Source organism: Neoarius graeffei, chromosome 12 (genome assembly GCF_027579695.1).
Source record: "Neoarius graeffei isolate fNeoGra1 chromosome 12, fNeoGra1.pri, whole genome shotgun sequence".
Classification (NCBI taxonomy): domain Eukaryota; kingdom Metazoa; phylum Chordata; class Actinopteri; order Siluriformes; family Ariidae; genus Neoarius; species Neoarius graeffei.
Window position 1 is genome coordinate 6,083,531 of NC_083580.1, and position 19,710 is coordinate 6,103,240.

The following is a 19,710-nucleotide window of genomic DNA, read 5'->3' on the forward strand; positions in this document are numbered from 1 at the left end:
AATTTGCTCCACAACGAATAGTGGAAAATCAAAATCAATAAAACAAAAAAATCTCTCCTTTTTGCTTGAAATGAACATCTTGGCATTGAGAAAAGAAAATTTTTTTTACAGCTTGCGTTTACTGTTTTGACGTTCAAAGCTGTATCTAATTCCATAACTGTTCAGCTCACAAATAATTGAGGAGAGGAGAAAAACCAAACCAAACCAAACCTGGCAACTTGAAGTGAATAAAAGACGCACAAACATGCAGGTTTTTACAATCCAAACTTGTGTGTTTATTGGTTGTAGTCATTTATATACAGCGCAGAACAGAAAGAAGAGAGAAAGAATTATTATGAAGTTATTATTATTACTTGATCCGTTTTGTTACCTGAGTGTACTGTATAGTAACATTCTGCAGCTTCAGTTCGTCCAAGAGTTGCATTTCCTGGGTCACTTAAATAAACCTCTTAACGCAAACAGTTTTGGAGACGCGTCCCGGAATTAACAGGGCAGTGGAAGATTTCAGAACGAAGTCGTGACTGGAATCGCTGAGAAGGAGAATGAACTTGAAATTGAATATAGAAAATAAAGAGTGTGTAGTGAAGTGGTGTAGTGTGGATATGGATATAGTTTAATTACAATATAAAGTCCGGTGTGAAATACTGCTGATGCCTCTTAATGAGATGAGACGCACAGATCGCACGGAAAACGTACAGGAACACATCGTCAGAAAATGGGGGGGGGGGGGAGATAGTTATACCATGTACAAAAGATTTATACGAAGCCACAAGGTGCCAAAATAGTAACAAAACCTCGGAGACTAAGGGCCCGTTTACACGAGGACGCTGTCGGGTAAAAACGACTAAATATTTTATCGGAAGTGCCTTTCGTCTACACGGGGACGGCGTTTTCGAGGCTGAAAAACGGAAAAAATTGAAAACGCCTTCCAGAGTGGATAAATTAAAAACAGCCCCCGTTGCATATCCGTCTAAACTACCCAATACGCGAAACTCTGCTCGGATCTGCTCACGTCGGGTACGCGCTTACGTCATAGTAAGAGCATGTGTGGCAGCGGGGGCGTGGTCAAGCGCCGGTCTGTGACAGGAGGGTGGAGTCAGGGAAGGTAAGTGGCAGAATCACTACACCTGATGTCAATTAACCTGTGTTTGTGTGTCTTCCCAGTGACCACGCCCTATTTAAAGAGGGAGAGCAGAGAAGCTCATCCCCAAGCTAGACGCCGGTTGCGTGTGTGGCTGTTGGTTTAAAAATATTAGGCTGAAAAGTGTGGCAATAAAGCCCATTTGTAAACCTGATCTCTGTCCTGCCGTCCTCTGTGCTCCGCCCACTCATATAGAACGGCTACAGCATGTCTGATTACATCGATCCAACGGACCTTCAAGCTGCTCTGGCGACCTCACGAGTAGCCATAGCCAGAGTAGTCAAAGTTTTTGCGGCGCAGATGTGCAGATCAGACAAGACGGAAGACGTTGCGCATGCGTGCAGACATGGCGGAGGTCTTTCACAGCACCACTAAGCCGCCTGGCATGCACATCCAATTGAATTCCACACATTTATGCGTCACCGTATAGACGCAGATTTCCTCCTTGAAAACGGTCGTAAGTGAGAACGAAAACGGACTTTTGCGTTTTTGTTTCAGACCGTCCCCGTGTAAAGTGGGCCTAAAGCAGACATCGGACATAGTAGTGAGGACGAGAGGACCGGGGGGGGAGAAAAAAAAGGGATAAATTTTACAAAAACATGCTGTTTGTATTGTTTCATGTCCATGCATTTATTTATGGATGTGTACATCTACGCAATATATGAACACACAAACAAACGTTCATTTTGCTCAACAAAGTATCTAAAATAGTTTTTTTTCCCCTTTTTTAAATCTGTACTCATTTTACAGGAGGAGGATTTCCGTCCAAAAATCACTGCTGTTTTTAAAAAAAAAAAAAAAAAGCGACATATTATACGGAGATGCTGAACAGTTCAGGAAAAATGACTCAAAAACAATAAATAAATATTTTTCCGAAAACACAAACAAAACAAGCAAAAATGCAGTAAAGATGAACCACTGCGTGAACTCCATAAACGAGTGAAGAAAGCATTTTGTATTTAAGGGGGGAGGGGAAAAAAAAAAAACACGACCAGTCTTACAGTAGGTTGGTCATGTGATTTATTCCCGTATCAGTCCTGACCTGTTGTGCACGACCGCCTGAAAAACAAAACCCAAGCAACACATTATAATCAGCCCCCCCCCCCAAAAAAAACCCTTACATAGCAGTAATAAATGCGCCATGGCATGCTTCACAGCAGAACTGTACCATTCCCAGAATTCAGTGCAGCCGCGCCCGTCTGACACTTTGTCCAGTAACGAAGCAGTGTTTTGATTGACGTGTCCTCGGTGCCTCATCGGTGTGTGATGAGGAGGCGCTGGAGGTAATGGAAGCCCAGGAGGTCTGATAACGACGAAGCGAGGCAGGAAGTCACGACAGCACGTCCAACAGCGCGTCCCCAAATCTCATATTAGACCTTTAAACTGCAATCAACTTCCCAAACCCTTTTCCCAGCCGTCCTTAAACCATCACGCGCAACAAAACGCACGCACTCACCAGGCCTTCCCTTCCCTTCCCTTCCCTCAGGCCGAGTCCATGCTGAAAAGCTCAATGCCTTGAGAGTTCCAATACACACCCACTCCAAAGTTAAAGACCAAAGACCACACGTAAGGGATGAAGAAATCCTCAGGCTGGTCTTCCTCGACGTACTTGAACTTCAGCTCTGGAAACTTCTACAAAGGGGAAAAAAAAAAAAGAAATTCATGTTATTTATGATGATCTATAATTTCAGAGTTCTGGTAACATCCTGATAAACCTCATGTTGTTCGCTCCGAGTGCAGTGAAGAGTTCATGCGTTTCCCCGCAGCCTGAAAACGCCGTGATCTGATTTCACGGTGTAAAGGTGACTCGGCTCTGTAATACCATCTACTCGGCAGGTAAATAAACTTCAGCTCTGTTAAGCAACAGTTATCTCGACACCTCAACAGGTTTTCGTGTTTAAACGAAACTCTTAACATGTGTTAAGTGGAGCCGTCGAGGAGCTACAAGTTCGTACCACGGCTTTACGATCTCTTTCGTCCGTACGCGCCACCTGATCGGTGCTGGAAGGTTCGAGTTCCTCGCCGCGCTCACTGCAAAAATCTCGCCGTACACTCAAACCTCGGAGCGCCATTTTGGGCACGTGTCCGAATCAAAACTTTCATTTTGATCTTTGAGTAGTTGATTTGCTCCGCCCCAAATTCAAATGACTTGTTTGTACTCTCAAATATGGACGCGTATTGCCGCTACATAAGAAAAAAAAACAAAACAAAAAAAAACCTGGATCAGTATCATGTAGCGTGAAAAGTTTGTTATAAATATTTTTACGTTATTACGACATACGGTACAAACTTCTCACATTATAGCAAACGGTATATTGTTACAACAAAGAACGTTTGTTATAACGTCGTAAGAACATGAAAACATCTTAAACTTTTTACGATATTGGTCCGTTTTTCTTTTTCGCCTTTCTCACCCAAACAAATCAAACTTCCGTAACGTTACTGTTAGCGCACTGAAGTTGATTATTTTCCTTAAACAGCACATCCTGAAGCTTTTTACTCCTTGTATTACATCACAATTTGCCATTTACATTTGTATTTATTAAATAACACTTTCTCCTCTCGTCAGAAAACTCAACGTCGCAGCTCTACCTCTTAGTTATAAAGAAAGCACTGACACTGGAGACTCCTTCCATAAAACGTTAAACAAACATCTCCGAACAGAAAACTTCACCACATCAATAATTACGCCCCGTTTACATGGAGTATTCGCGATACAATTTCCGGTCTCGGTGATCAGAACGAGTGCATTAATATGAACCTGTGATCTGAATTACAGACAAACAGTATCAGGGTAGCTCTTCTAGAAAACTAAAAACGCCTCGTGTCCAATCAGATTCGCGATTCTTCCGTCAACCAGTGTTAGAATCGGTGAGGTCATCAATCTGGAGCAGAACAATCCGGACTCGGTGCTCATATACACCGTGAGGGCTTAGATTCTTCTTGTTTTGTTTTCCTCTCGCAAATTTGTTCACTTCCACTCAGCGGAAAGATAACGCCCTGAGGAAAAGCGCCTGAACGGGTATTGTTGGTGCGCTTCGCTTCCTCTTACGAAGGAACGTAAACTCTGCGCAGACAATGATGTGTAGATTCAGAGATGGCAGATAAGCAGGGTCGACTGAAACGCAGGAATGACGAGAAGTATTAGGAAGCTAGATAAGTAATCCGGTTCCCACCAACATGAAGCCAGTCAAGTGTATCTTTCTAAACTACCGCCATCCGCACTCTTCCACATACTTCCACTTTGATTCACTTGTTTTGCTGTGATTGATAGGGAAGAGTGCGTACAAGCCCTCCTTCCCACCCAACACGGCCAATTTCCGTTCTCTCGGCTCCTGCCGGGGCATCGTCGGTACGCGAGAACGCAAAACTTTTCCCGATTAAAAACAACATAAAACTGTTCGAGGCAACAAGTGCAGCTGTTGGATCAGTTCATTCTATGGGCACTGTGAACGGTACAGTGAGAAACCACACCCCAAAAACATCTGCACACCACTGTAGAGGACAGACCACCAGTAAACGAGTGCACGCCATAGAACCAGCAACATGATTAGTGGAGACGCGAGTCCGTACTGGCTGCGTTCATTTGTTTGGAAAACAAAATGATTTTATTTTATTTATCATCGCCCCTTGGCACGTAGTCAAATAGGAAATGAGTTAATTTTTCCATAAAACTACTTTTAAACTGTGCTTCTCCATATAAAAATCAAAGAAAAAAAAAATATGAATCCAAAAATGACAAAAAAAGGTCACTGCTGTACATTTCAGAACGATTCTTGAATTGAAGCCACGAAAACCCTGCTGATTTTTTCCCGTCCGTCACATACTCCCTCTTTCACCGTCACTTTTTAAAAAGCACATAGTAATCCAGATTAGCTGTACATCAGGCGCTAACGGCCTCCTTCATGGTACCAGCTAACCAGTAATTGCTCGGACTCATCCGTATGTTAATTTTAACCCCGAAATCAATCTAAAAATGACGAAAGAACACGCAAATGAGAAATCTCGGCGCTTTCTGGAATATTTTGTTTGGTAGTTTGGAACACTAATATTTTTTCCCTCATTTAGAAATGAAAAGTGAATGAACACTGTGTACAGGGATCTCCGTGTCCGAGACGTATCCTTGCAGTTTCTTCAGTTTTAGAGCCTCAGAGGTGGAATTTTTATTCTAAGAAGAAATTTAATTTGCAGCTGCCACAATATAACGGTTAGTCTTTTTTTTTTTTAAGCAATAGGATAACCGGGTTCAATTCCACCACATCTACCTTCCCTACTGAGCAAATACAGTCCAGGAACCCGGTGAGAAAACCCTGAAAACTACACCGGCGCCACCCGTAGCCTCATTTAGCCAAATCTGACAGAAGGTCAGCAGCAGGCTGAGCCGAATACGAGCCGATGCCAGGTGGGTGCCAGCCAGAGCGCCAGCAGGTAGGCGGCCCGGCTCCATCAATAATGCACCACTGGCCGATCAGATTGCCCGTAGTTTCAGACGAGCCTTCCTCGACTTGCTTTCATCTGTCCACATACAGCGAGATGCCATCAGCCTGAGCTTTCCACACCGCCTCAGAGCACGGCGCAGCCTCCATTCACCCGCCCTGAGGATACACGCTCTCCTCTTACACGGCATCGAGAGCAACGGCTGTCACACAGGCACGCGAGGGAGGGAGGGAGGGAGGGAGGGAGCGAGCGAGCGCGCTCCAGGTCAGGAGGCTAACGAGGACAACACAAATCAGCGTGTTTAAAGTGGTGAAACTCTAAAGTCTTGCAACTTTTGACCTGTATTATACGCATGTAGCGTCAATGTTTAATGGGACAAAAAGAAAAAAAAAAAAAAACCTGTGAAAGCACAAACATTCATGAATCAGAAAGAAAACGTTTCCCCCCCCACTGCACACACAACAGGTGCTTTTGGCAGCAGATAAATGCTTTTTTTTTTCCTGTATTGAACCTCACATCTTCACAGTCCACCAAAACATCCAGAAATCCAGCTCGGACCAGTTCTTAGTTTTGAATTTGGGGGGGCGGAGATGTTCTTTGCCTTTTTTTCAGGTGAAATCAATACATTGAGTTTAATGACACTGGCGGCTGAAACGGGACGCAGTATCGCCGTTTTCCTCCAGTCCCAGAAGATCGATGATCACATGATCACTTGGGGAGTCTGAAGACACTCTCAGCCTATACCCGTTACACACACACTTTAAATAAACACACATTTACAAAAAACCTCCGCACACTTCATGACTTATCAGTTCTCTGAATCAGTCACGCAATCACACACACGATGTTTCTAGAGAACAGCAGCGCCAGACAGAGTCCGGGCAGAATTGGCTCATGACTGGCTGTGATCCAAGGTCACCATCCTCCTCCTCCTACGTCCACACACACGATCCATCAGTCCAGATCAGGACAGGACAGTGTATGACGCTAGTGCTGGCTCTAGGCCTTGTCAGTGCATGTATGCATGCGTGTTTTCCTGTTTTTAACATCGGAAAACGCAGAAAGAGCGAGAGAGATTAGAACGAACACACACACACAGTCAGTCGGTCTCCTCCAAAAAAAGCAGAAGCCGCCTAAGAAGCCCATCAATACGAGATGATGTGACCTTTGTGAGCATGAATACAATCATTCTTCATATTTATTTCTGCGCAGTTTACAGTAGCAAGTTTGGATATGTAGGAGACTAGGAGTGTGTGTGTGTGTGTGTGTGTGTGTGTGTGTGTGTGTGTGTGTGTACACGTACTAAGGTCACATTGAGGTCTCTGTGCGAGCTGGATTGCAGCATTTGCCCTGTAGTCCTAAAGGAGCCAGACTGTCTCTGTCTTATCACTACAGAACACACACACACACAGACACACACACTTTGCCAAACAAATCCCACTGCCTCTGTCACTTGACCTACTACACACTGCTCTCTCTGTTCCCAATGAGAGAGAAATAAAGACAGAAAGAGAGAGAGAGAGAATGCTGCCTAGGCCAGTATATGCAAATATGCCTCTGCTCTCCCCCTTATGCCTGTGTCTGAGAGAGAGAGCGAGAGAGAGAGAGAGAGAGAGAGAGAGAGAGAGAGAGAGAGAGAGAGAAGGAGAGAGAGGGTGGTGGGGGTGGTCAGACCGTACCAGGGCAGCAAGAGAGAACCTCCGAAGAGAGAACCTCAAAACACACCCCTCTCTGGGAACCCTAATACTCATCTGCAGTAGCTATTTTGTGTGTGTGTGTGTGTGTGTGTGTGTGTGTGTGTGTGTGTGTGTGTGTGTGTGTGTAAATCCGTCTAGACGAGTGTTTCTCAATTTCAGTATCCAGGAGACACACACAGTGTCTAGACGATGTTTCACTCGTCCACACAAGTTTACGTCAGACTGTAACAACACGCAGCTGATTCACAACGTCGCTGTAGTTAAACAAACAATTTAATAAACCAGTTGTACTTTATAAATAATAATAATAATAACAATAAAAAGGAAGCATTTGCTCTTCGGGGTGAAAACACTGACTGATACACCAAGACACGAGCACCTGCTGCTTCTGAAACAGATTTTGAACACCACCAGGTTTCCATTAGGGCTGGTGTAATGAACTATAACACTATTAGCATCAACACCACTAACACGCCTGAGCTGAGCAACATCGTGACTAACCCTGATTCTTACACCAGGGAAACTGCTGCAACACAGCGCCAGGTGATTATTCATTTTGTTTTTATTGCATGTACACGAACACAAAGCTGCAATTTCTCCAACAGCTGAGATCCCCCCCCCCAAGAAAACAAATGTGGCAGATGACAGAATCCAGGGACGCATGTCGGCCCGGGGGCATTTTGAGTTATTGACAGATTCAGAAAGTACAGTTTCTAAGCTTTCCAATGATGCCTTCCATGTGGAGATCTGACAATATTTGAAGAATGTGTGGCCTTTTGAAAGTGTATACTTCTTAAAACAGAAAAGGGAGAAAATCGCCCTCAAAGTTTTCCATCTCAGCTACTCTGGGTGTAGGGCGGGCACATAATGGTGCTCATTTGCATGATATTAAGGAAAGCCCCACCCCCTACGAGCTAGCACGATACTACTTTCATGTAAACAAAGATCACCACGTCAATTTTCCTTCCATGCAAAGTATGCCCAACACAATTATGAAGTACAAAAATAAGTCCTAAAGTATACTTTAACGTTTTGTGGTTGAAAAATTACTCACACCGTAAGAAAGATAGCACGATGATGACAACTAACACAACGCTAGTTTCATGTAAAGCCTCGGTCACAACCGGCCGCATGTGCTCCTACAGCCGGTCTACACGCAAAAAACGCAAGAAACGCACGAGAGCGCGCGTGTGATGTGCTGATTTTCGAGCCGCAGACCGGCCGCAGAGGTTCTTTGTCACGTCAAACAAACTCTACGGGCGCTTACGTTTTTTTCAGGTTGCAAGACAAACTTACGGCCAACGCGCGTCTTTCTCCGTGAACAAAAAAAACGCAGCTATTTGGGAAACGCCAAAAATCACACGGCCAAAAAATCGTACGTCCGGTTGTGACCTAGGCTTAACCAAACCACAACACTCTCCGTTACATGCAAAAATAACCACACAGCCTTAGATTAATAAACTCACCCCATCAGAAAGAGAAACGGCGCCTTGCACACACCAATGCCTCCGATGGAATGTAATCCTAGAACGGTCCGTGTATCATCCGATCATTCAAGTATTCCATTCAATCTGGAAAACGAGGTTGCGTTTTTTTTTTTTGCTAGAAATGGTGATCTCCGATGTAAATACCGTGTGTCTGTTTGCTTCGCGGTGTGTCACCTCCTCTGCGCTCTGTTTAGTAACTCATTCCATAGTGAAATCACACGCCTGTATGCAGTTAAGTAGCCATGCGCTCAGCTCGCATCATACAGCTGATTCGCGGAAAAAAAACAACAAAAGACTTAAATCATCATGTGAATGGCCCATATGGTAATTTACCCACACCCCCCAGCAGGCTACAGTCCTGACAAAAACGAGACAATTTGCAACAAAAAATGTATGCTTTTCCAACAAAACAATCTATTATCTGAAATACTGATTGCATTCTTCAAGATCTCAACTTGCACATGATGGAAAAAAACAAAAATCACAAATTTCAAAAAAAAAAAAAATGCTTCTTTTGCGATTATCTCAGATTCGTTTCGGCCGACATGTGTCCCTGGATTCGGTGAGGGGTCACAAATACAAAAAAAAAAAAAAAGGCCTGGATGATTCCTTGGACCGATCCTATAGAACATGTAGCTGGAAATTTCTTCAATTCCCAATTCGGCTTGTAAACGCTTGTAACTCGGAATCTCCACTCTCTGACATGGGGGGGGGGAATAAACAAAACAAAAACCTTCACTCCGAATTCAGCAAGCAACATCAAATCAAAATGGCTGCTCGTAGCATGAGCAGTAAAGAAAGCAACTTTCAATGCCTTCCACTGTACTATATAATACATCTGTTTAGATAAAACGTACAGAAATATTCGCTTATTAAATCCGTGAACACTGAATATTCAATACCTACACTGCTGCCAACATGAACAAGGATGAACACTGGGGCGTCCATGTTGTTTTTTCTTCGTCACTTTGCAGCCTGAAAACGACATCATTCCAAGTGACGACTTCTGAAGAAACTCGAGCACGGCATTCGTTCCCATTTAATGTTTGACGCAAAAACAAAAGGAAGAAAAAAAATGATAAAAATACAGTATTATCTGATCCTACTTTATACAACCTCTTCTTAAATGTGTACAGAGATGACAGGAAGATGACGGGGGGGGGGGGGGGGGGGGGGGACCTTCATTGAGATCGTCGCTGCCTCTGGCGAGTGCACATAGCTAGTCCAGTTAGCTTGATGTGCAGAAATCAGAGTGGCTACACAGCCTCAGGCTTTACACACTGGCTAGTAGGCGTGTAACGATATAATCATGTGATGATCTGAATTGACGGAAAAAAACAATTATCAGTTTTCATCACGTGGCATAATCTTCGTTCTCCCCTCGCTGAAATTGCATCGTTTAGACAGCAGAGAGGGAAAAGCTGAGCGTGCACATGACTTCACTGTAAGCTGAAGCAACACAGCTTTAATGCTTCAAACCCACACACAAAAATGGATCTAAAAATGTGAGAGCTGTTGGCGGTTATGTACAAATGGATTTAAAAAGAAATCAGAGCTCTCCCTTTTTTTTTTTACAGACTGCTGAAAGAAAAGAGAAGCAAATGGAGGAAGTACAAATGTTCATAAAAATTTCATTCAGAAAAGGCCCAATTGTTGTTAACTTTTTCATTTTTAAAATAAGGAATATTTTAGTTAGTCTGTTTTATTTTTTTCGCAGTCCGGTTTCCATCAAATCCTGCGCTCTGATTGGCTGGTGAGCGGGTCCGTATCCTACAGTACGGACCCCAGTTACAGACCTCTGGCGACTCGCTCGTTCACAACGACAAACATAGTAGAATTTGTCAACATTTATCTTTTTTTGAATAAGATTTATTTATAAGATTATCAAAAATCTTATAAATTTTTGCCAGCATTTCTCAGGAGAATAGCATTAATTTTACAGCATGGATAGCGATAACGACAGTGTTCACAGCGAAGGCGAGTTTTACTACCCTGAGGAAGAAGAAATAAAAGAAAACATTTCAGGAGAAAGCTAAAAACCTCTAACTGTTGCTAACGCCGAGCAAAAACATGGCTGAATCCTGAATGACTCCTATTTGTATAAATAGGGGACTACACAGGCGGCAAAATCTAGTTTTTTTCCTGCCATGGAAGTGCACTTGTATACCGAGGAGGAAGCCATTTGCATTACAGCCGTGAATGAGGATTCAAAATGGCGGCTTGGCTCGGTTTTCCCTTTCGGGCGCTCTCGTTTTCTGTTAGAATTTGGTAAAGAAAAAAAAATATATATATTATTTACCAGCTTAAGGTCGGTCTGTATGGTGAAATACCGTGACCTCGGCCTTAAATACTGACCTCGGCTCAGAGGGCCTCGCTCAGTACTTTCAAGACCTCGGTCACGGTATTTCACCATACCGACCTCCCAGCTGGTAAACAACACTTTTTTATATCTCATCTCATCTCATTATCTCTAGCCGCTTTATCCTTCTACAGGGTCGCAGGCAAGCTGGAGCCTATCCCAGCTGACTACGGGTGAAAGGCGGGGTACACCCTGGACAAGTCGCCAGGTCATCACAGGGCTGACACATAGACACACACAACCATTCACACTCACATTCACACCTACGCTCAATTTAGAGTCACCAGTTAACCTAACCTGCATGTCTTTGGACTGTGGGGGAAACCGGAGCACCCGGAGGAAACCCACGCGGACACGGGGAGAACATGCAAACTCCACACAGAAAGGCCCTCGCCGGCCCCGGGGCTCGAACCCAGGACCTTCTTGCTGTGAGGCGACAGCGCTAACCACTACACCACCGTGCCGCCCACTTTTTTATATATTCCAGCCTTTACAAGTCTGGATAAATTATTGTTGGTGAAAAGAAAATGAAAGAAAATTTGTTTTTTGTTTTTGTTATTTAACAAAAAGAATATTTAAATTGATAAATCCAATTTTTTTGGTAATAAAATTTCCCTTCATTTAATTAGAAAAATATCACGGGAAAAACGAAATCAGGTGAATCCTTTCATGCCTACTGGCTATAACTCTTACACCAACAACCGACGAGAACAGCAGCTGCTTCAGGCACAAACTACAGGTGATGAGAGTGACGCGTCTCTCGTTAACGTGAACACGGAGTAACCCGGATTTCTTCTTGGTTTCAATCTTCTGCATGTAAAAAGCTCTGTGGCTCGTAAAAACCATCACTACTCGAGCTCCATGCGTTCGCTTATATGAAAGATGAATGTGTACACACACACGGCGTGGAAGACATGAAACATGTTCCAGAACACACAATTAGGAGAGTGCCGTGATGGATGAACAGGACACACGCTACATATTTTACTGCCTGATTTATGGCCAGCAGCAGGGGCTTGTGGGTAAGGAGTGAGCAGTAAAGAGACGCGTGTGCTGTAGATTTATTTGCGTCCTGGGCCCTTGCTCTCCTTGAGATGTCATTGTGTGTGTGTGTGTGTGTGTGTGTGTGTGTGTGTAGCCGTTAGTGATCACGATGAATAAGCCTGAGCACAAACGCTCTTCAAGAGTCTTCCTCCTGCACTTCTGATTTCATCTCTCATCTGCTCCCTCAAGAAGAGTGGGGCTTCCAGCATGGATTAAGTGGGAGAAGGAGAGTGCTAGGAGAAGGAGAAGAATAAGGAGAGGGAGGAGGAGAACAAGAAAAAGGAGAAGGAAAAGAAGAGAAGGAGGAAGGGTGGAGGAGAAGGAGAATAAGAAGGAGAGGGAAGAAGTAGGAGAAGAAGCAGGAGGAGGAGAAGAGAAGGCTTTACAAACCGCCTGCTTATGAGTTGCCAACACTGACGGTGGCGACTCCTTCCAGAAACGCGTCCCTTCACAAAAATCAACAATTCTACATCCAGAACATCTTTGGAATCCTTTCAAATTATTACTGGTCATAAATCATGTACACACTGTCCACCTTTTACATATCCATCCTCCACCACACGTGCCGTTACTATAGAAACAATAACCTACGATAAACAAATACAATTCTATACACTCTTGATGAATGGAGTTAGATATGCTATAGTCCAAGTAGTGCCGAGGCGTGTTCGCTAATCCGACTGCATGCCCTGACCTGCGGGAACAATAAAGATGAACAGAGAACGTAAAGGTGACAGAGAACGCGCCCTCTTACACCGCAGTTTTAATTCACTACAAATCGTCGTTATCGCCATGGAGATGTATACCTGTACATCCTGTAAACCTTCCTCACCGTGAGCTGAAGCGTCAGTAGAACGCCAACGCCTCGTGGACATTAAGAATTATTTCATAATAACGAGAAACAACCGGGTAAAGCTTTCAGCCCACAGTAATTTTACTGCGTAAACTATTTTCTTTGGGTAAAAGAGTGCCGATTTTACTTCAATGAGCCTTGAACACTTCCAGCTGATTGCTCAGCATTCCAGTCGTCTGTGCAATGTGTGCGTGTGAGAGAGAGAGAGAGAGAATGAACACGCCAACACCGAGCTCAGTTCCTCTAAAAGCCCAGGCTGCTTCTATAATTTACTGCTCGTTTAGTTTCTTCATTGGAAAAATGTTGTAATGTCACAGTAAAAGGTCAGTCTATGGGCGGGGCCACACGGACCACAGAGGTGATGTTGCTGTGTGTGTTTGGCAAACACGTCTGCGTTTGTGTAGGTCTAAACATGTCTTATACCTTCAGGCGGTCTTTAGGCAGTGCCACTGCTCCTTTCTTGATGACCTCTTGAACTCTTTCTACCGAAAGGTCGCTTCCTGCTTGCTCCAACCGCTGACTGAAGAACCCGATGATCTGGCAGGGCCGCAAACACACACACACACACACACACACACGCAGTCAATGCCATTGGGACAGGAACAAAAATGTTAAACAGTTTAATAACATTCATTAATAAAACATTTATTTAAATAAATAAATGGAAGGAGTCTCCAGTGTCAGTGTTTTGTTCCAGTCAGGTGCAAAGCTTTTAGTTTTCCACCACAGGAAAAAGTCTTCAGGATAAAATCTACAACAAGTGAAGCTTTACAGAGACAGCAATGCTCGTTTGGAGCTGCAACAACATACTAAACATGGTTTGAGGTTGTTCCACATCATTAAGCAGAACTAAATGGATATCTTTTTTAAAAAAAAATGGAAATGACAAGATCAACCGTGAGCTACTGCTCACTTCCGTATCCCCCCGCTCTCGCTTAGATCAGAACGCAAGCAATCGAAGGAACAGGACACTTATTATGAATGTTGACTTCTTCAAATAATGAACCCTGAAACAAAGTAAGTAAAGAGCAGTGTCTCTCCCCAGGGGTTTCAAACAGCATCCTGGTAAGCTGTCGTTCTGCTTCTTGAAATAGCGCCAAAATCCACGCTGTGTGTTTCGTAAATACATTCAGTCGGTAAACAGGAAGTCGATGTGCGACAGACCTGAAAACGGTACACACGGTATAGAACCCCAAGGTGAAGCTCGGTACCAAATATCAAGCAGTTGTGATTTGTAGTTGCTGAGAAAAAGGTTATGAAAAGTTTGTAAATCCACGCTATAGGTTTTGTAAACACATTCAGTGGGTAAACAGGAAGTCGATGTGCGACAGACCTGAAAACGGTACACACGGTATAGAACCCCAAGGTGAAGTTTGGTACCAAGTGGCTATGATTTGTGGATGCTGAGAAAAAGGGTGTTTCGGATGGACAGACAGACATAAAACAACAGTATAACCCTTTCCTTCAGAGTGGGGGTATAATAATAATAATAATAATAATAATTGCTGCAGTACAAGAGAGAGATGGCAGAAATCCAAAGTATCCAGGATCAGCATCAAGCAGATACCAGCAAACAAATTTAATAATAATAATTAAAAAAAAAAAAAAAAGTTAGCTTGGCTAATGACGTGGGGGAGGAAAAATATTTTCCAATTTTTCGAAAAATGGAAACGATTGGAAATTGGATTTGGAGGGGGAAAAAAAAGTTTTAGAACTGTAAAAGTTCACATACAAATAGACTTCAATGTACTTTTTAAATCCGCCAAGGAGTTGTTGGGTTTTTTTTTTTTTTTGGTGTGTCTGACTTCAAGCAGGATTGTGGAAAACCTACCAATCCAATTTCCATGCAAGTTGGTGGAAGGGTGCGACAAGGGCCAAGGAATAACTCCTCAAAATTTGGAGCCGATCCGAGTCAAGGGACGGATCCAGGAGTTTAGTTTCTCTTTGCGAACACAGATACGGCATTTGGCCTTGGCGGAGCTCTGTACTCTCCGAGTGTCCTTCTAGTTTATTGTTGGGATTGACTTTACTATATTTATACTTTATTACATCTGCAGTGTAAATTATTTCTGTGAGAAATCTTGATTTAAAAAAAAAAAAAAAAAAACATTTTAATGCTTAGTATTAGTTGTTATCGTGCAATCTAGGGTAAAGGAAATAAAACACTTCAGGATGCGTATTACAGGAAAATAACCAACTTCATCATGATAAGCGTAACTCCGCTTCATGTTGGGCCACATCCCGCCACCCTGCCGTTGATTCTTTTCCTACAACCTGAAGTGTTGCTCCTTACTTAGGAATTTCTAATTCAGGTTTCTCTCGCTCTCTCTTTTCTCCAGACTGGAGAAACATCGGTATTCTTTCTAACAGTACCAATGTTAAATTCAGACGAATTTCAGATGACCTGATGGCTGCCTCAAGACGCATCGCAATAAATCTCTCTCCATTTATTATGGTCACAAAGCCGCAGCGAGAATTTTTACCTTCAAGGTATCTGGAATACGAATTCAAAAACCTTTAGAATGAGAAACATTTTTATATATATTTAAAAAGCACCCCAAAACCAACACGAGTTCAGATTTAAGTACGGAATAATACACTTGGAGGCATGCTGTTATCGGAAAACGATCAACAAAAAGGTGGTGTGATGCAACCCGAAGTTGATTAATTTTCTGATAACAGCATGCCTCCAAAGTGTTATATCCTGGGTGCGATTTGCTGGGGGGGATGGGGGGGGGGGGGAATCATCCCCCCCTCTGGTTTTTATCTCTGCTGAAAAAAAATCCTCGGGGACGACCCCGTCAATAAAACAAACAAGCCAAAAAAAAAAAAAAGTTGACATGACAGGCATGTTGTGAGACAGTTTTCTATGGTCTACATTGCACTCACTTTCAAAATGACCCGAAGTGGCAGCTTTGATGTTCACGAACGTCCCCAGCAAATAGATACATTGTAGATAATAACAATATCTTTGCGTTCTATGCAGGGATGCAAACAGCGCGCCTTTTGGCGGATGCCGCCTTTTTCACGGCTGATTTTTTTTTTTGGGGGGGGGGGGGGGGGGGCGTTGGAGTGTCCGATTATAGTTTCAAAGTAAATTCTGTATTAAAATTACTAAATAAGCAAATCCGTTACAGTCCATGAAACAGGAAGTATAAGGATGAGAAAAAAAAACTTTAAATCGGAAAGCTGTGCACAATGTGAACTGCGCCATCAGAGCAAACTGTTCATTTAGTATTCATGTATTTCAGTGATTTTCGAGTCACTGTCCATTTAATCCGGAGGGAGAGAAACATCACAGCAACGCGACAAGCAATGCGAACTTTGTTGTTAGTGTTCGTGTATTTAGTCAGAGAGATAGGAAGATGAATTTACTATCTCTGGTTTAGTGTTCGTTTTCATTTAGTGTTATTCATTTGATATTGTAAGAACGCCAGGGAACAAGGAGTTGCTGTTTTAGCCACAACTCACGCTTCCTAACAGCCCATAAACAGCGCCAACCCCCCGCGCTCACTCTTGCGCACCCACACCTAAACTCCACCCCCCAGTTCCCCTAAAAGGCATAGAACATAAGAAACTCAACAGGTAACAGAACACAACACAGGTTATCACAACATCATCGGATGTTACTGAGCTGTTAGCCTATTGTTACCTTAATTTTGTGACGTTTCATGATTTAAAAAAAAAAAAAATCCCCCCTTCTGGTTTTTTGACAAATCGCACCCTGGTTATATCCCTCTTACACCATGGCAAGTTATCAATGGTTAAAAGTGTGTGTATGTATATATTTTTTTAAAATGCCACATCATGCATTTTGTTTGTAGCTTCACTGCCAATTTTATTATTCTAGATTTTGGAGTAAAAGATTACATTTCTCGAAAAAAGTAACTTTTCTGGACCAAATCCTAAAAACACACAAAAGAGAAAGTGACTTTCTCTCACACACACAAAAAAAAAATTAAGCAGAAATAAACTCTCAGAAACGGACATCAATAAGACGATAAGCTTGTAGATTATATATCTTTTGGAGGAAAAAAAGGGGGGGGGGAGAGAGAGAGAGAGAGAGAGAGAGAGAGAGAGAGAGACGTTCCCACAAAACTCAAGAAAATCCTGAATTTTCCGAATGCAACAGGAAGCCGTTTCTCTGGTTTGGTCGACCTGCTCAACTTTAACCCGATACTGGTTTCTGAACCCACTGGTGCCGTTTTATCTATCTGCAGCTTCTTTTTTTTTTATATATACACATGTTTGTGTGTACGTGTTTACAATATTTCTCATTTACAAGTCCAGCCTTGGATAATAAAGCCACTCTGACAAAGTCGCTTTATTATGAAAGAATAAGGTGGATTCGTTCTGAATACCACACTGCTGTTTAAGCATTTCACTAAATTATTTATTAGATTTTATATCGTTCTGATCCAACAGCACCTGTGGGAGAAACACTGTAATAAAATACACACACACACACGTCTCACCGTGTCGAGGTTCTGCATGATGTCCTGGAAGGAAGGGTGAGAGCGGAACTGCTCGAACAGCTCCCTCTTGTAGAGCAGAGCGTACACGAGGTTGGGGTTGTGATGCAGCGAATTACACAGACAGGAGTTTATGATCTCCAGCAACATGCGGATCACCTCCTCGATCACACTGAGGTCCTGTGCCTGGGGGGAAAGAGAGAGAGAAAACGGAGACAAAGGGGACAGAAAGAGAGAAGGAGAGTGAAAGAAAGCAACGGACACACAGGCAGACAGGGACAAAGAATGTGAGAAAAGAGTAAGAGAGAAAGACATACAGACAGAGAGAAACAAGAAAGACAGGAGAAAAGCAGCAAAGAAAAAAAGAGGGACAGAAGGAAAGAGGCAGACAGTGACAGACAGAGGGAAAGGAGTAAGGCATACAAAACAGGCAAAAAGAGAGAAAGATGGAGAGACGAAGAGAAACAGAAAAAAGGAAAAAGAAAGAGGGAGAGCCAGAGAAAGATAGGAAGACAAACGGATAGGGAAACAGTGGAAAAAAAAAAAAGACAGCGAGAGACAGACAGAAAGCAATAAAGAAAAAAAAAGAAGGGGGGGGAAGACAGGGACAGGAAGAGAGAAGGAAAAAGAAACCCAGAGAGAGATAAACAGATTGGGAAAGAGTAAGAGAACAAGAGAAAGGACAAACTAAGGTCAAAAAGAAATTCTTGCCTTAAAAAAAAAAGACTGTGTGTTCATGATCTGATGGTGTGTGTATTCAGGTCACCGTGCTTTAATACACACTATTACACAAAACCTGGGTACGCCACCGAGGACACTACAGTAATTTATTAGCAAAATAATAGCAGTGATTTCTGCAAAGCAGCACATCAGCCCTCTGCACCGAGTCGGGACCACGCGGCTCATCCGACGCTCCGTATGGCTGCATTGTGGTTCTGCAGCGTATGGAATGGTGTCATGTCCTTCCCCGTGTACTTTCCACTGTCCTTCACTGTACTGCCTATGAGTTACGGGCTAAAATAGGTTAGCCGGGCTCCCTGACATAATTTGTCTGCGCAGACTAGGACACAGACACAAAAAGTAGCAGGAGATATTTCTAAAAATCCTCAGCCCCAGCATTCCTGCAGGACTGTCCATCTTTCTTTGACAGGCCTTTCTTCCTTTCATTCCTTTTTCTCCAGTAATGCCAAGAGTATTCATAAAAGTTTGGACACAGCACAAGGCTTTTCGTCATTTTTACTACTTTCTGCTATTTTAGAATAATAATGGAGACACGATGAAATCACGCACGTGGAATTATGGAACGCAGCGACCTAGAAACGCGTTAAGAAAATCAAAGCCTTTTTAGATTTGAAGTTAACAACAGTGTTCCTGATGAAGTTTTGCACGATCTTGGAATCTTCCCAAAGAGCTTCATGACGGAGCCCCCCCCCCCAGCCAGGAGGCATTTCTTAAAGTTCTCAAATATGCAGAGCTCCTCGTTGCTTCTCCAATTCTCCATCTTGGGGAAACCATTTATTCTGATTTTTAAATTTATAACTCTGGGAATAAATATTTCACCGTTCACCCGTGTCTCAAATGTCCTGAGAAGTCAGTGAAGGACATGAATTCGACTGAATGCGTCCAAACGTTTGACCAGCAGTATAACTAGACAAACATAATATGGGTCTGGTAAATAACCCGAGAGAAACAGAGGGGTAATTCCAAGTATGTGGTTTCAAGACAAACCTAGGCAAGTTAAATTCCAGTAAGCGGTAATCCTCCTAATAGAAGAGGCTTACGGTTTTGCTTGCTAGGAGAAAGAAGCCATAATGCTCTTCTATTAGGAGGGTTACCACTTACTGGAAGTTAACTTGCCCAGGTTTGTCGCCAAACCCTGTACTTGGAATACCCCCCAGAAAGTGGAAAATGGAAAGAGTCTGTGAGGTTTTGGAAATTGTTTGGAAAATGTGGCTGGATTAAGGGGAAGAAGGGCTGGGGCTGGGATGTTAGTGGTGTTGGTCAGGGTCATACGGAGGTGTATCCCACTGGAGGAGGCTGAATAAAGGGATACTGAAGGAGGCTTGATGGAGGGATAGCAAGAAGGGCATTGGAAAAAGACTGATTAGGAGGACAGTGAACAGAACAACTGAGGAAGCTGTACCGGTACAGAGGAACAGCAAGCAAACCAAAAAGGATGGATAGTAAGCAGACCAAAAGATGAGGCTTGACAAAGATAGC

General features: G+C 43.1%; 1 protein-coding gene across 1 annotated transcript in view; it reads right to left on the minus strand.

The window, feature by feature from the left end:
• Positions 1–251: 251 nt before the first annotated feature.
• Positions 252–19,710, minus strand: part of dym (dymeclin) — a 213,472-nt gene continuing 194,013 nt past the window's right edge. The window contains exons 15-17 of the mRNA XM_060935419.1: positions 17,494–17,676; positions 13,442–13,555; positions 252–2,773 (exon numbers count right to left, since the gene is read on the minus strand). Coding sequence (XP_060791402.1) covers positions 2,624–2,773; positions 13,442–13,555; positions 17,494–17,676 — 447 coding nt within the window. The 3' untranslated portion in view covers positions 252–2,623. The remainder of the gene's footprint in view (positions 2,774–13,441; positions 13,556–17,493; positions 17,677–19,710) is intronic.